Genomic DNA, 15588 nt, shown 5'->3' with positions numbered 1-15588 from the left:
GGAGATGCTAGCTGCCATGCCTTCTTCCTTATCTTTGGATATAGAGTGTAATTAACAATGCACAACATTTAAGTAATTTAATGTAGCTTGATAAATCAATGGAGCCTGCTTGGTCTTTGTTTTCTACTCAATGCTGTGTTCACTAAGCTCTTCAAATGATGCTGTGGTTTGGAAACAGCAGCAGTTTCCGTCTGACTCTGTGCTCAGTAACAGGATGTGGGTCAAAGCCGAGCAATAGACAGGAACCAAAGTGCAAATGCATCAACTGGGGTCTAAAAAAACATTGTAATTTTGAATTCATACCTCATATCTCTTTCCAACTAATTTAATTGAGATGTTGGAGTAACCACACATTTGTGCATGAAAAATATTGTTGAATCTGATTTTATTTCACTTTAAGGTAAGGGAGCATGTGCTGGGTATGCCATCTATACCTACAGAGCAGTGGTATAAAGTCCAGGGGTCAGAAAGTAAATGTCCTGCCATATGGTTATTCCACCCATTAACTCAGAAACAGATTTCACCAGAGGAGGAACCACGTCATTCCATTTAATTAGTCACTTAATTATCTCATTAACTGTAACTCTTTGAGGACTTGGGATTTGACTCGGCTGTTATTAAATCAAACTTACAAACAGACTCCAGACTCATTGTCCTTTTATCCTCCACATGCTCTTCGCTCTGTAGCCACCCATATTGTGGAAACCATGTGGTTGGGTATACAGTGATTCTCTAGGAGTGGCTTTTGGTTGTGCTATACCCTTCATCATAGAGTTTTTCTCTTTTGGCATTACAAGCCAATAGCCAGGCTTCCCACAACAGTGACAAGCTTCAGGCAGCATTTAACATTAATTCAGTCTCCTAATACATGCTATAGAATACAGAAATATGTGCTCATTACCTGAGTATAAGGGGTTTGAGCCTTCAGGACTGGTTATGAAGGAGGGAGGTAGCAAGGCAGTACATGTAGCTTTCATCAGCGTGGCCAGATCTACTGGTTTGATTAGAAAATCTCATCCAGTGTGGATAAGTGGTATTATTAACTATCACAGGAGCACGTGATTGCAGTTCCAGCTGCAAGGGCATCGCTCAGTTCAGCCACTTCAGTTTTATTTTAGATTTTCCCCAGTGTTGCCATGACAACCCACATGTCAAATGATTCATGGAGGTTCATTAGTCTTAATTTGGTGCATTAATTTGTTGTGATCTTACAAATTTAACCATTTAGGATGTTCTAGTTCATCACATATCAATACTGAACACATTCTCATCATATCTAATGAAAAAACAGTCCCTCTCAAGAATAGATATGTCATTGTTTTTCCCCCTTTGTCCATGCAGCTAAATTATCAACATATGTTTGCACATTGTATGTTTTCAAAGGGAAACTGTCGCGTTGGGTTCTTTTGCCTCGAATCAAGACAGAGCCGAATATCTTTCACATGGCTTCTCGTTTATTCACCCATGAACTCTCCCCCCCATAACAACATTGTGACCCCCTCTACCGCCCCCTGGAGTCCAGGCAATGTAACAATATTATAGATCACACCACATCTCCCTTTCTGAAAAGCAATAGACTGTGACCTACATTATTTATCACCTAGTTGCATCAAACTCTAAATCTCACTTTTGTATCACTGTGAAACATTTGGTCTACTATAACACTACCCTTAACAGTGCTTATTAAACCTGTTCCTTCCGGAGAACTCTTATATAAACCGGCTTACACTAAAGAATATGAACTCATAGAGGCTTCTTTAAGCTACAAATGAACACACCGTAGCCACAATAAACCGTTAACCCACAACAGGATACAGGTCAACCCCTGCAGCATGCTCTAATGTTTTACTGCTGTTGTCTGCTGACATGGGCACAAGGTGGCGGCGATTCCTCCTTATGGTACCCTGTGATCCACTGACCAAGTAAGATCTAGGTGTTTCATGTGCAGATGACACAGTACCTGTAGACCTTGTATCTGTGATCCACACTTGATCTCCTGGTGACAGGTCAGAGAGATTTCTCACTCTGTGTCTGCGGTCATAATTGCATGCGTCCATCCATCTCCTCTCCCTTTCTTTGCACTGCACCGACCGAAGGTCTGGGATGGCTGGCTTCAACACCGCTGGGAAAGATGGCACAGTTGTGCGCAAGCGGCGACCCATGAGCAGCTGGGCCGGACTGAAGCCATTGCTCAAAGGAGTGGTTCTGTAAGCCAGCAGCGCACGGTAGGGGTCTGTTGCTTTCTTTAGCAGATTTTTGATGGTTTGGACAGCACGCTCGGCCTCACCGTTGCTTTGAGGGTATCTCGGCTGCTCGTTACATGCTCGAATTCATACTCAGTGGCGAAAGCTGTCATGTGAGCCCCTGCGAACTGGGGCCCGTTGTCTGTGACTAGAATCTCCGGTATGCCGTGCCTGGCAAAAATTGACTTGAGGTGCTTTATCACATCCACACTTCTTGTCGGGCTCAGCTGGGCCACCTCCACATACCTGGAAAAATAGTCTACAACAAGCAAGTAGTCTTTGTTTTTCAAAGTAAACAAATCAGCCCCTAGCTTCTGCCATGGCCTCTCAGGTAGCTTGGAAGGCATAAGAGGCTCAGTCACATTGGCACGTTCTTTAACGCACGCCGTGCATTTCAACACCAGCTCTCCAATTTGGCTACTTAATCCAGGCCACCACACTGACTGTTTGGCTCTTTCACGGCATTTGACAATTCCCTGGTGCCCTTCATGAATTTTCTCTAGCACTCTATTCCTCATTACTGAAGTGATAACTAGCCTAGTACCCCGCAATAACAGTCCATTGTGAGTGCTGAGAACAGCTTTTTCAGTCCAGTAGGGTCTTACCAGCACATCCAGTCTGCCGCGATCTGGCCAGCCCTCGATGCAGTACTTCATCACTTCCGCGCACACGCTGTCTGCACTCAGCTGTTTTAGCAGCTCGGACAGGTAAGTCTCACTTGCTGGTAAATTTGAGATTATAGAGTCAACATATATGTTAGTTTCCTCCATCAAACCGTCTCCATCGGTCACGCCATTCTTCAGCGGCGCCCGTGACAGTGTGTCTGCTGTGGTGAGGCTTTTCCCTGGGACGTGCATGATTGTGTATCTGTACCTCATGAGTCTCATTCTAAATCGCTGTATTCTAGGTGGGAGGGAGTCCAGCGCTTGTCCACCCAGCAGGCTCACGAGGGGTTTGTGGTCTGTCTCCAGCTCAAAATGGAGACCAGTAATGAAGTCACTGAATCTTTCGCATGCCCAAGTGAGGGCCAGTGCTTCTTTCTCCACTTGAGAATAGCGCTGCTCCGTGCTTGTGAGTGCCCTGGACGCATATGCCACCGGCGCCCAGGTTTCCTGGCATTTCTGCAGAAGTACGCTGCCTAGCCCATATGACGAGGCATCGGCTGATATTTTAAGCTCTTTGATTGGGTCATACAACTGCAGGACTGGAGTGGACGCTAACTCTTGTTTGAGGCTGGTGAACGCCCTCTGCTGATCAGGCCCCCAATACCACAGGTTCTTTTTTGAAAGCAGGTCTCTGAGAGCTTTATCTTTTTCAGCTAGGTTGGGCACAAACTTGCCTAGTTGATTTACCATGCCCAGAAAGCTCCTGAGCTCACTGATGTTGTGTGGCGGATCCATCTCACGTAAAGCACGTGTCTTTTCTGGATCTGGGCTTATCCCCTCTGCCGCAATGATGTACCCGAGAAATTTCTCCTGGGTTTTGCTGAACTCGCACTTGGCTAAATTCAATGTGATGCCAGCCGCCTGTGCCCTCTGCAGAACCGCATGCAACCGTGTGTCGTGCTCTGCCTGTGTGGAACCCCATATAAGGACGTCGTCCATGTGGCAGACGACTTCTTCTAAGCCTCCTGTCACTTCCGTCACCATCCGGTTCTGAAAATGTTCTGGAGCTGAGGCAATACCAAAAGGTAAGCGGTTAAAGAAATAACGCCCGAATGGGGTGATAAAAGTGGTGTAATGGGCACAGTCTCTTGATAATGGGATCTGCCAAAACCCCATATTGTCGTCCAGTTTTGTGAATATTTTTGCACCAGACAACATGCCTAGTGTCTGGTCCACAGACGGGAGGATAAACTTTTCCCTGCACACCGCTTCGTTGAGGGGAGAGAGGTCTACACAAATACGGATTTCATCCTTAGATTTCTTTGGTGCGACCACCATGCCAGAGCACCACTCTGTCGGCTGTTCAATCCGGCTGATGACTCCTAGCTGCTCCATGCGCTGTAGTTCCTGCTTTACTTTTCCCATCAAGGGCAGTGGGACACGGCGAGGTACTTTCAAAGACACAGGCCTGGCATCTTGTTCTGAGCTTAATTGTGTACTGCTGCTGTACTAGACCTAGCCCCCCGCACAGCTTTGGGTATTGCTGTTTTACGGACTCCAGGTCGATGCTATCTACTCTGGCTACCAGTCTGAGGCTAACTGAGGCGGGTCGACTCAGCAGAGCTGTGTTCAGGTGCTTCACTACATAAATGTCCTCTGTGGTGCATTTGTCACCACAATTGAGTATTTCTCTGGCTACACGACTACTGAGAGAGGTACATGCCCTGGCCCGAACAGTGTTTTATTACCTGGGGTAAGGTTGTATGCGGTGCCTCTGTATATCTGTCTGTACACCTGCTCTGGTATGACAGTAACGTCTGCCCCTGTATCAATCTTGAACTTCACATTACTATGTCTAACTTGTAAGTCTACTGTCCATGCATGTTCTCCTGCATAAATGGTTCCCAGGAATATGTCATCATCTTCCCTGACAGCACTCACGCTTTTAGCAGACTTGCACACTTTGCCATAATGGCCTCTCTTACCACAATTGTGGCAGTCTGCATTCTTTGCAGGGCACTGGAATTTAGCGTGCATCTTACCACATTTAGGGCATGACCTATGCTCTGCTCCTGATTGTGCTTCGTATTTGTCTTTATGCTTTTTAAATGGCAGTCTTTTATTTTTCCATGCCTGCTGTTTTGCTTTCTTAGTGTGTAGAGCATCCACTGTTGTTTTTGTAGCATGTGAAGCATCACCTCTCAGATCTGTTTGTTGCCGTTTCATATCCTCTGCTTGTCTGACCATGTTAATGGCTTTTGCCAGATCCTGTCAGGATCCTGCCCTGACAGTCTTGTCTGTCCTATCTTTGTTTAATGTGTCTCTGTTCATTTTGTGCCTGAGCACATGGTTGTGTCTTTGTTTATGTTGGCCGTGTGCTCCCCTTGTCCTGCCTCCTTGTTTCTAATCACCACGCCCCCTTGTTTAGTCCTTTGTTTGTCTAATTGTTCACCTGATCCTTGTGTGATCTGCTCCCTTTATATTGTGCTCATTTCCCTCTGGTCCTTGCTGGTTCGTTTTTGTGTGTGCCTTGTGTACAGTCTCTAGCTTGGATATTTAGTCTTGTTAGAACTCTTTAATCAGTATTTTGCATCTTATTTGGTTCCCTCTTATTTTTTTAGTTTTCATTTGTTCCCATGTGTAGTCTAGTTCTAGTCTTTGTAGTTTAGTGTTTTTGTTCTTTAACCTTTTGGGGTTTTCCCCACCTTTTTATTTTTCTTTCTAGTTTTCAGCAAGGTTGCTGTTTTTCTTTATTTTGGTTTGTAGTTCTAGTTAATTATTCCTAGCTTTTTCCAATTGTTATCCTTTTTGTTTTCAGTTATTTCTAGTATTACTTTTTGTTTTTCCTTTTTAGTTTTCTTTTCTCCCTAGGCATTGGTTTGCAAGTTTACTTTTATCTGTCAAATTCTTGTCTCCCCTGTTTTGTCTTTGTGTCTGTGTTGGTTCCTGCCCTGCTTCCTGAATCCTCCCTGGTCGCTGGTTCTTCTGACCTGACAGACATTGGGGCGCTACAAGGGGTTCCTTCAACCGGGTCAGGCCCTCCCTACTTGAGTTGCTACAAGGTCTCCTTTTGCCACAGAGTCTGGAGCCATCTCCTTCTGATCCGCCTGTTCTCCTGTCGTGAGCCCTGCCCTATTGTGGACTGTCTTAGTGCATCATTTGTGTTCCACACTTGTTAATAAACTGTTTCCCCTGTTAATTCTGCATCTGGGTCCTCCCTTGCCAAACCCTGACAGAACGAACCAGCCATTCTAGGACCCAGCAGAATGAGTATTAAAATTGTTCCACCTGCCACTGCGGAAGGGAGATTGGCGCTCCAACAGGCACTGGCATCACTTCGTCAGCAGGGCCAGGAACCACGGTCCTATGCCCAATTCTTTTGGACTATTGCTAGGGGCCTTGAATATGATGATGCAACCCTGAAGGAGGCCTTCAACCTCACTCTGGATGACCCCTTACCTCGATGGGAGATGGAGCAGCTGCGTATTCTGAATTTCTGGGACTTCTCTAATTATGTGCATCACCGCAAGGACTGGCAAATCCTTAATCCTCCAGAGGATATCAGCAGTGACCATCAACCTGCCCTCCTTCCCTCTTCGAGTCAAGTCCACGATCATCATCTGACTCCCACTGAGAAACGAAGGGACCGCAGGAAGAGGGCAGCCCAAGTTGCTGCAGCTGCCATGGACTCCTCTGTGCTGGCTCCAGCCTCTGAGAGTAGCTCAGTGCCAGCTCCTGCTTCTGAGTCAATAAAGCCTTCTGAAGTTGTCAAGGTAGCTTTAAGAGAAGTTTCCCAGTCAACCTCTGTCCCGGTGTCTGTCAAGTCTGTCCCAGTTAAGTCAAAGCCAGTCATGCCGAGTCTTGATAATTCTGTGTTTATGTCAGTCCAAGTCACTCAACAAGTGTGCAAGATGACAAATTCTGGTCCTGGGGGACATAAGGGTAGGAGGTCCCACACAAGGATGGCTAGAACCCTTTGTTCAGAGACCCCTCATATACTTACCCTGGATCCCAAGTTGCCTGATGCTTCAGTTATGGCCATGGAGGCAGGTTCTGAGCAGCATGTTTTTCCTGTTATAGTAACAGATGTCACTCCTGAGCAGCCCCCTCGCTCTGTCACCGACACTCATGTCAGGCCTGAGATGGAGACCACTCCTAAACGGCCCACTATTTCAGTCATATCCTTGGAGGGCATTCTCAAGACGTCAGCCCCCTTAGGCACTGAATATGCTTTCGCCCTGGAGCCTCCAGAATCTTCACAAGCCCCTCACCAGAGTCTAGAGTCTTCATCCCAGCTCATTCCAAAGTCTGCTTCAGAATCCGCTTCAGTACCAGTCCAGGAGTTTGTTCCTGAAGACCCAGTCCCTGCAGCCCCAGAGGCCAGTCAAGCGTCAGCATCAGTAACCCAAGAATCCGTTCATGAGTCTGTTCCTGCAGCCCCCAAGGGTACTCAAGAATCCATCCCAGAGCCTGTTGCTATGGCCCCAGAGGACCGTTTAGAAGCCACAGGATGTGTTCCTGAGACCATCTTTGTGCCAGTTCCAGCTCTGGAGAGTAGTTTAGCAGCCCCCGAGGGCTGTCTAGAGCCAGTTCAATGGTCAATCTTCATAGCCCAGGAGGGCATTTCAACAAATCCCAAGGGCTGTCCAGTGTCAGTATTTGAACTTGGTCCAGTGGCCCCTAAGAGCATCCCTGTTATATCCCCAGAGCCCACTCCAGACTCTCCCCCTACTACAGAAGTTCTTGTCGCATCCTTGGAGGCCAACCCTGAAAGTCTTGTCAGTCATGTAAAGCCCACAGAAGATGACTTTATCTCTCATGCTGTACCTTCAAAAACTGTCCATGTTCTGTCCAAGGAGGCCCTTCCAGAGAGCCCTAAACCTCTCGTTGATGCCACCTCCGAATCCCTTGTTATTCATGTCTTGCCTACCAAGAATACCCTGGAGTTTGGCCGTAATACCCAGTCCAGTAGGAGACCTTCACCTGTGAAATGTGCTGGTAGAGGTGCCACTAACTATGCCCCCACCCTTAACCCACCCTCTGTCTGTCCTGGTCTGCAAAGTTTCCCTAAGTTGGCACCACCCTGGTCAGCCTTAAACCATTCCCCTGGAACATTTTCCGCCTCTCCCGTCCCACCCCCTGTGTTTCCTTACAGGCCTGGACATCAATGGGTCCCTTCCCACCCACCACCCAAGTCCGTACCATTTTGGCTCCCTACCAACCCTGTGGCCCATTTGACTCCACCCAGGATGGACGCCAGGAGGCGTCCTTTGGAGGGGGGGTACTGTCAGGATCCTGCCCTGACAGTCTTGTCTGTCCTATCTTTGTTTAATGTGTCTCTGTTCATTTTGTGCCTGAGCACATGGTTGTGTCTTTGTTTATGTTGGCCGTGTGCTCCCCTTGTCCTGCCTCCTTGTTTCTAATCACCACGCCCCCTTGTTTAGTCCTTTGTTTGTCTAATTGTTCACCTGATCCTTGTGTGATCTGCTCCCTTTATATTGTGCTCATTTCCCTCTGGTCCTTGCTGGTTCGTTTTTGTGTGTGCCTTGTGTACAGTCTCTAGCTTGGATATTTAGTCTTGTTAGAACTCTTTAATCAGTATTTTGCATCTTATTTGGTTCCCTCTTATTTTTTTAGTTTTCATTTGTTCCCATGTGTAGTCTAGTTCTAGTCTTTGTAGTTTAGTGTTTTTGTTCTTTAACCTTTTGGGGTTTTCCCCACCTTTTTATTTTTCTTTCTAGTTTTCAGCAAGGTTGCTGTTTTTCTTTATTTTGGTTTGTAGTTCTAGTTAATTATTCCTAGCTTTTTCCAATTGTTATCCTTTTTGTTTTCAGTTATTTCTAGTATTACTTTTTGTTTTTCCTTTTTAGTTTTCTTTTCTCCCTAGGCATTGGTTTGCAAGTTTACTTTTATCTGTCAAATTCTTGTCTCCCCTGTTTTGTCTTTGTGTCTGTGTTGGTTCCTGCCCTGCTTCCTGAATCCTCCCTGGTCGCTGGTTCTTCTGACCTGACAGACATTGGGGCGCTACAAGGGGTTCCTTCAACCGGGTCAGGCCCTCCCTACTTGAGTTGCTACAAGGTCTCCTTTTGCCACAGAGTCTGGAGCCATCTCCTTCTGATCCGCCTGTTCTCCTGTCGTGAGCCCTGCCCTATTGTGGACTGTCTTAGTGCATCATTTGTGTTCCACACTTGTTAATAAACTGTTTCCCCTGTTAATTCTGCATCTGGGTCCTCCCTTGCCAAACCCTGACAGATCCAGCCTGCTCTCCATCTGCATTTTCTGCGAAAGCACACTGTCTCTAATGCCTACTACGATCCTGTCTCTCAACAGTTCATCGCGCAGTGTCCCATACTCGCAATCTTCAGCCAGTGCATATAAAGCAGTTATAAACGAGTCTGCAGATTCAGACGGCCCCTGAGCTCGCTGGTTAAATTTAGCTCGTTGGTAAATCACATTTTTCTTCGGCACGAAAAAGTTTGTGAAGCCGTCTTTGACGGAGCTGTATATCAGTTTCTGTTCAGCGGTTAATGTTAGCCCTTTTAGCACGTCATCTGCCTCGTCCCCCATGCAATATATCAGCGTATTCACCTGATTAGTGTCTGATGACTTATCCAGGTCGCTAGCCACTCGAACCGTCTTATCCACTTTTCCCAATTTTGTGGCTTCGAAAAGTCGAAGGATTCCGGCGGGTTTATTGAGAACGTCGCAGATGCTTTAGCAGGAAGCTACGGAGGGTCGTTCTGTTCAGCGTGCTGTCCTCGTTGCGAGAGTGACATGCTTGCAAAGTTTGCTTAAGCTTCTCCACTTAAGTTATTTCCTTTCTCCCTCTTCTCATATAATACCCACTATCCTTTCTCTCAGTGTAGCACCACTTCTGACACCATGTCGCGTTGGGTTCTTTTGCCTCGAATCAAGACAGAGCCGAATATCTTTCACATGGCTTCTCGTTTATTCACCCATGAACTCCCCCCCCCATAACAACATTGTGACCCCCTCTACCGCCCCCTGGAGTCCAGGCAATGTAACAATATTATAGATCACACCACAGAAACAATGCATAGAAAGAACACAGCAATACTGAGATGTTGCACCTTCATAGACCAAACTGCAGCGCTCTCTATGTGTTCTCTTCCACCTCCTCGAATCCCCCAGCGTTAACCCCATAAGTGCAAAAGAAATGTAAAATAGTTAATTACAACCATATACAGATACACTGCAGCACTACAGTACTATAGTTAATAATATGTCAAATATAATTATTTTAAATCACTAGTTAATTGAAATAATGTCAGAAAGACAACACTGCGACACAGTTTGCTATCATAGAATGAAATAACAGAACTTGCTTCCAAATGAGATTTTGGCAGAACCTCTGAATCTCTCAGATGCAGGAGGCCATTCCCATCCTTGAGGGCTTTATCTTCTGCCTCTTGCAACAAATTTATTAAATTCCTCCATAGTTGTAGTTTAATCATAGCCATATACAGCAGGATGAAACTGCCTGTGGCCCGCTGAAGCAATGATGGCATCTACAGTAGCAACAAATAATCTCCACTGACTCTAACACAAGAGATGATGCTGATGCAGTAGAGTACAGGTCGAAGCCCTCAAACCTTTCAGAAAAGAAGTGACAAAAATCAAACAGCAAAACGATTAAAAAGTTTTAAAATTTTAATTGTTATAAATAAATAAACAGCTTTCCACATATTTGACACTTCATTAACATTTTCTCTCCTGTCAAACAAAAAGTGTGAGTCTGTGATACAATTGTGAATCTTCACAGTTTCACAGTTTTTCTTTTAGTTGCACTTATGGAAGTTTTCCTTGATGAACTTAATGCACTGAACACAACTTTTTATTCTCACAGTTTTTAGTCAAACACAGCCAAGAAATTCCTACAACTTCAAACTCACAGTACTCTATATTTTAATTGATGACCTTGTGACCTTGTAACTCATAATTTGTCATTTTTGTCATTTTGTACCTCTCATAACTGCAACTTTATATTGCAATCTGACTTCATCTCACAACCCAACTTCATACATTACAATGTGACTACAGCTTACAATTGCAGCTTCATGTCTTGCAATTGTGACTACTGATGTCATAATTGTGAGAGAGAAAGTTGCCAATGCAAGATATACAATTGCAAATACTTTTAATTGTTTTTCTCTGATGTGGAAATGGCTCTTCTGTATGTGTCTGTGGTTCTTCACAAGGAGTTGTCAATCTGACACAAAGACACTGAAGATTCAGGATAGACCCCAAATCCAGCATAGAGGGGTTCAGTGAATGTGGTGTTGAATGTGTATATGTGTGTGAGTGTGTGTGTGTCAGAGACACTGTAGAAGGACAGAGAGCCGGCAGACTCATCTACATACACTCCTACTCTATTAGAGCGGGCTGAAGGACCAAATACATCAGTGCTGTTATTATTGTACCAGACAGTATAAGTCGTATCAGAACAATTTATACTCCAGGACTTTTCATTGAATCCAAACGAACTGTCAATCCCACTTTTCCTGCCGATTCCTTTATATGTAATCGCTACATTACCTGAGCCTTCCCATTTAACCTCCCAGTAACAGCGCCCAGTCAGACTCTCTTTACACATAACCTGCTCCCGATCATCAAATCTGTCTGGATGATCAGGATACGGCCGATGATCTTTCACATATGTGGTTTTTTTGTAGTCTTCAGACAGGACGAGTTGAGTGTGTGCTGTGATTGGATCCAGTGTGCGATTACAGGCATCTAAACACAAGAAGATACATTACATAATCTATGACATCATTAAATATGCACAGATGTGTGTGTGTGTGTGTGTGTGTGTGTGTGTGAGAGAGAGAGAGAGAGAGAGAGAGAGAGAGAGAGAGAGAGAGAGAGAGAGAGGACTTACATTTTCTCAGTCCTGGTTTGATTCTGAAATCTCCCTCATGGTCAAAACTGAACAGAGACAAAAACATACACACAAACAAAAAATATATGGTACAGTATGATGTAAGACTGATGTACATGTATGTATGCTTGTTTTCTAGAATCTCACTACACAAAGTTTCATGCCATCTGTTGTGCTCTTTTCAAAGCAACACTCAAACTAAACAACACAACGCTAATGAGGTGCACAAACTAAAAGGCCTTTGGTCAAGAGGCAAAAAAACTAACAAAAAAACCTGTTAAACTGGTGTGTGGTTTCTGTGTTACCTAAGACCACTCTAAGTTGACCCAAATCACATAACTGCCTGACATACTTGAGTATCTCCAGTTTATATTTTGGATCCTCCAGTCTTTGTTTCAGCAGCTGGACTCCTGATGGTCCTGGGTGATTGTAGCTCAGATCCAGCTCTCTCAGATGTGAGGGGTTAGAACTCAGAGCTGAAGACAAATAACCACAGCCTTCCTCTGTCACCATACAGCCCGAAAACCTACAGACACACAAAACAGTCTGATAAAAAAAGGGAAACTCATGTCCACCTGTTAATGTATCTAAATCTACAAAAAAATACCCTGATTACAACAATGTTTGAACGTATGCTTTAATGAGAACATCTAGTCCACCATATTTTTTGCCTTTTGGTTTTTGAAGTTAACAGCACAAAGTGGAACTTATGGAACCACATCAACCAGTGTTAGTACCACTGCTAAAACATCTATTTTTTCACACCTCAGTATCTCCAGCTGACAGATTGGACTCTTCAATCCATCAGAGAGCAGCTTCACTCCTGAGTCCTGTAGGTCATTGTTACTCAAATCCAGCTCTCTCAGGACACAGTTTGAGGATTTTAAAGATGAAGCTACAGTTTCACAATCCTGAGCAGTAGGATTACAGCCTGCAAGACTAAAATAGATTAAAACAAATGAAAAAGAAATGATTAACCTAACTGTACAACTGGTATTTCAATAATATTAGCTTCATTCCTCCAAAAGACATTAGACTAAATGTGATTAAACACTCACAGAGCTTTCCTGCAGTTGATCACAGCTGGTATCAGTCTTCTTCTCCCTTCATCTGATGTGTTGTATTTCATGAGGTCCAGCTCATCCAGCGGCTCCTCTGACATCTGAAGGATGTAGGCGATTGTTGAGCAGTGAGCAGGAGAGAGTTTCTTCTCTGAGTGTTTGTCTGATTTCACAAACTCCTGAATCTCTGTGGACAGAGTCTGATCTTTCACTTCCAGCAGACAGAGGAACAGATTGATGGATCTTTCAGTGGAGAGTCCATGTCCATCTTTGATCTTCTCTTTAATGTACTGTGTGGTTCTCCTGATGCTCTCTGAGCTGTTCTCTGTGTGTGTTAGTAGATCCTGTAAGAGTCTCTGATTGGACTCCAGTGAGATGCCCAACAGGAACCGCAGGAACAGATCCAGATGGCCATTCTCACTCTCAAGAGCCTTATTTACTGCATCTCTATGCAGATTGTGCATTATATCACAAAACTGCAAAGTATCAATATGCATTATTACATAATGGTAAAACACATAGAAAGCAGCGAGACACTCCTGAACACTCAAATGAATGAAGCTGTAGACTTTCCTCTGATGAATCACAGATTCCACATTAAAGATCTCAGTGCAAATCCCAGAATACACTGAGGCGTCAGTGATGTCTATCCCGCTCTCAATCAGGTCCTCCTCATAGAACATTACATTGCCCTTCATCAGCTGTTTGAAAGCCACTTTAGCAAGTTTCACAATCACTTCTCTGTTGGACTGCAGGAGTTTCTCTGGATCTCTCTCTTCATACTTCTGGTTCCTTATATTGATCTGAATTAGCAGAAAGTGGATGTACATTTCAGTCAGAGTTTGAGGGATTTCTGCTCTCAGATCTTCTTCCAGGAGCTTCTGAAGCACAGTGGATGAGATCCAGCAGAAGACGGGGATGTGGCACATGATGTGGAGGCTTCTTGCTCTTCTGATGTGTGAGATGATTATATTGGCTTGATTCTCATCACTGATTCTCTTCCTGAAATATTCCTCCTTCTGAGGCTCAGTGAATCCCTGAATTTCTGTCAGATGGTGGATGTATTTGGAGGGGATCTGATTGGCTGCTGCTGGTCTGGAGGTGATCCAGATGAGAGCAGAGGGAAGCAGCTCTCCTTTCACAAGCTGTGACATCAACACAGACACTGATGAAGTCTCAGTCACATCACAAACTTTCTGAGCGTCTGAAAACATCAGTGTGATTCTGCTTTCATCCAGACCATCAAAGATGAACACAACTTTACACTCCTCATACATCTGTGAGTCCAGATCTTGAAGTTCAGGATGAAAGTCCAGCAGAAGTCTGTGAAGACTGTACTGATGATCTCGGATCAAGTTCAGATCTCGAAATGGAAGCGCAAACATGAAATCTACATCCTGATTGGCTTTTCCCTCGGCCCAGTCCAGAATGAACTTCTGCACAGAGACAGTTTTTCCGATTCCAGCGATGCCTTTAGTAAGAACAGTCTTGATCTGCTCTTTCTCCTCACATCCTGGTTCAGCTGAGGCTTTAAAGATGTCATTGCAGTAGATTGTATTGTCTTGTGAGTGTTGTGTTCTGGCTGTTTTCTCCATCTGTAAAACCTCATGTTCTTCATTCACTCCTTCTCTCTCTCCCTCTATGATGTAGAGCTGTGTGTACATGCTGTTCAGGAGGCTTTCATTCTCCTGGAATTTGGTTCCCTCAAATAATCTCTCATGCTTGATCTTCATGCTGGTTTTGTGCTGGTCTCTGACTCTCTGAAGGTCTCCAGTCTCCAGTGTGTGTTTCTGTAGGACTGTTTCAGTTCTTTCATGTCTGATGTGGGTTTGAGAGTGGGATGTAGAAGATGAGCTGATCGCATCTGTGCCAGGCATTTTGCTCCTGCAAAAAGACAGTTCAGCTTAGTTCAGTAATGCTCAAAATACCACCTGAAATGTATTCCACTCTGAGATATGGGATATGCAGTATGGGTAATACAAGATGAGTATGTTCAAAAGCAGCTTGGTATATAAAATTATGTTCATTAATTTAGTAAAATCTATTATTTTAATAAGCTGAGGCAGGTTTTAGAATATTGAATATGATTATTAAGTACATATTTTGATTAACTTATTTTAATGTGCATTTAAGTTTATTATTATTATTATTAATTAAATCATTATTCATCTGAGATGCACAATATAAAGTAGCAAGTAAATGTTTATACTAACAGAGAGTCAGAGGTCACTGCTGAATCACTGAGTTCAGGGGGTCTCTTCATAGATTTGTCACTCTTCAGAGACACACTGCTGGGTTCTGGAGACTCTGATCTCTGTTTCTTCATGCTTGTGATGCTGATAAACAACAAACAAAACTTAAAGGTGTAGTTCACATTCATAGTAGAAAAAAATACTATGGAATAAGTCAATGGGGCTCATCAACTGTTCAACAGAAGAAAGAAACTCACAAGGGTTTGAAACAAGTGGAGAGTGGATAAATGATGACAGAATTCTCATTCTGAGAGTGAACTACTTTATTTTTTCACAAACATACTATATAGTTTAATGCACTACGAAAGTACATTTAGTTGAATAAAAATGTCTGCCAAATGCTGAAATGGTGAATGTCTTACTTGGGGTCAGAGGTCATTTCTGCGTTGCTGAAGGCAGAGGGCTGACTCTTCGTGGGTTGATCACAGCTGATTTTAGAAGCAGTCTCCTCCTCTTTCTTCACGTGTTGACTCATTTTAGAGGAAACGTCCTAATCTTCTGTCTCTTCACGTCCTCTCATCTGTCAAA

The 15588-nt window shown here is 44.1% G+C and overlaps 1 protein-coding gene across 7 annotated transcripts in view; it reads right to left on the bottom strand.

Annotated features, from left to right (window-relative positions):
• LOC132144150 (NACHT, LRR and PYD domains-containing protein 3-like) overlaps positions 1–15588 on the bottom strand; it is a 159244-nt gene that overhangs the window by 21633 nt on the left and 122023 nt on the right. The window contains exons 2-8 of one of the 7 annotated variants that reach the window (XM_059554902.1): positions 15423–15580; positions 15022–15144; positions 12806–14692; positions 12513–12686; positions 12100–12273; positions 11748–11794; positions 11037–11602 (exon numbers count right to left, since the gene is read on the bottom strand). The exons of 4 other annotated variants lie outside the window; for them this stretch is intronic. In XM_059554902.1, coding sequence (XP_059410885.1) covers positions 11061–11602; positions 11748–11794; positions 12100–12273; positions 12513–12686; positions 12806–14692; positions 15022–15144; positions 15423–15535 — 3060 coding nt within the window. In that variant the 5' untranslated portion in view covers positions 15536–15580 and the 3' untranslated portion in view covers positions 11037–11060. Of the gene's footprint in view, positions 1–11036; positions 11603–11747; positions 11795–12099; positions 12274–12512; positions 12687–12805; positions 14693–15021; positions 15145–15422; positions 15581–15588 lie in introns of those variants that run through there. 2 more of the 7 variants (XM_059554910.1, XM_059554905.1) reach the window with 2 other exon arrangements.

This window comes from Carassius carassius, chromosome 7 (genome assembly GCF_963082965.1).
Source record: "Carassius carassius chromosome 7, fCarCar2.1, whole genome shotgun sequence".
Classification (NCBI taxonomy): domain Eukaryota; kingdom Metazoa; phylum Chordata; class Actinopteri; order Cypriniformes; family Cyprinidae; genus Carassius; species Carassius carassius.
This window is presented reverse-complemented; position numbering and strand designations above follow the sequence as displayed.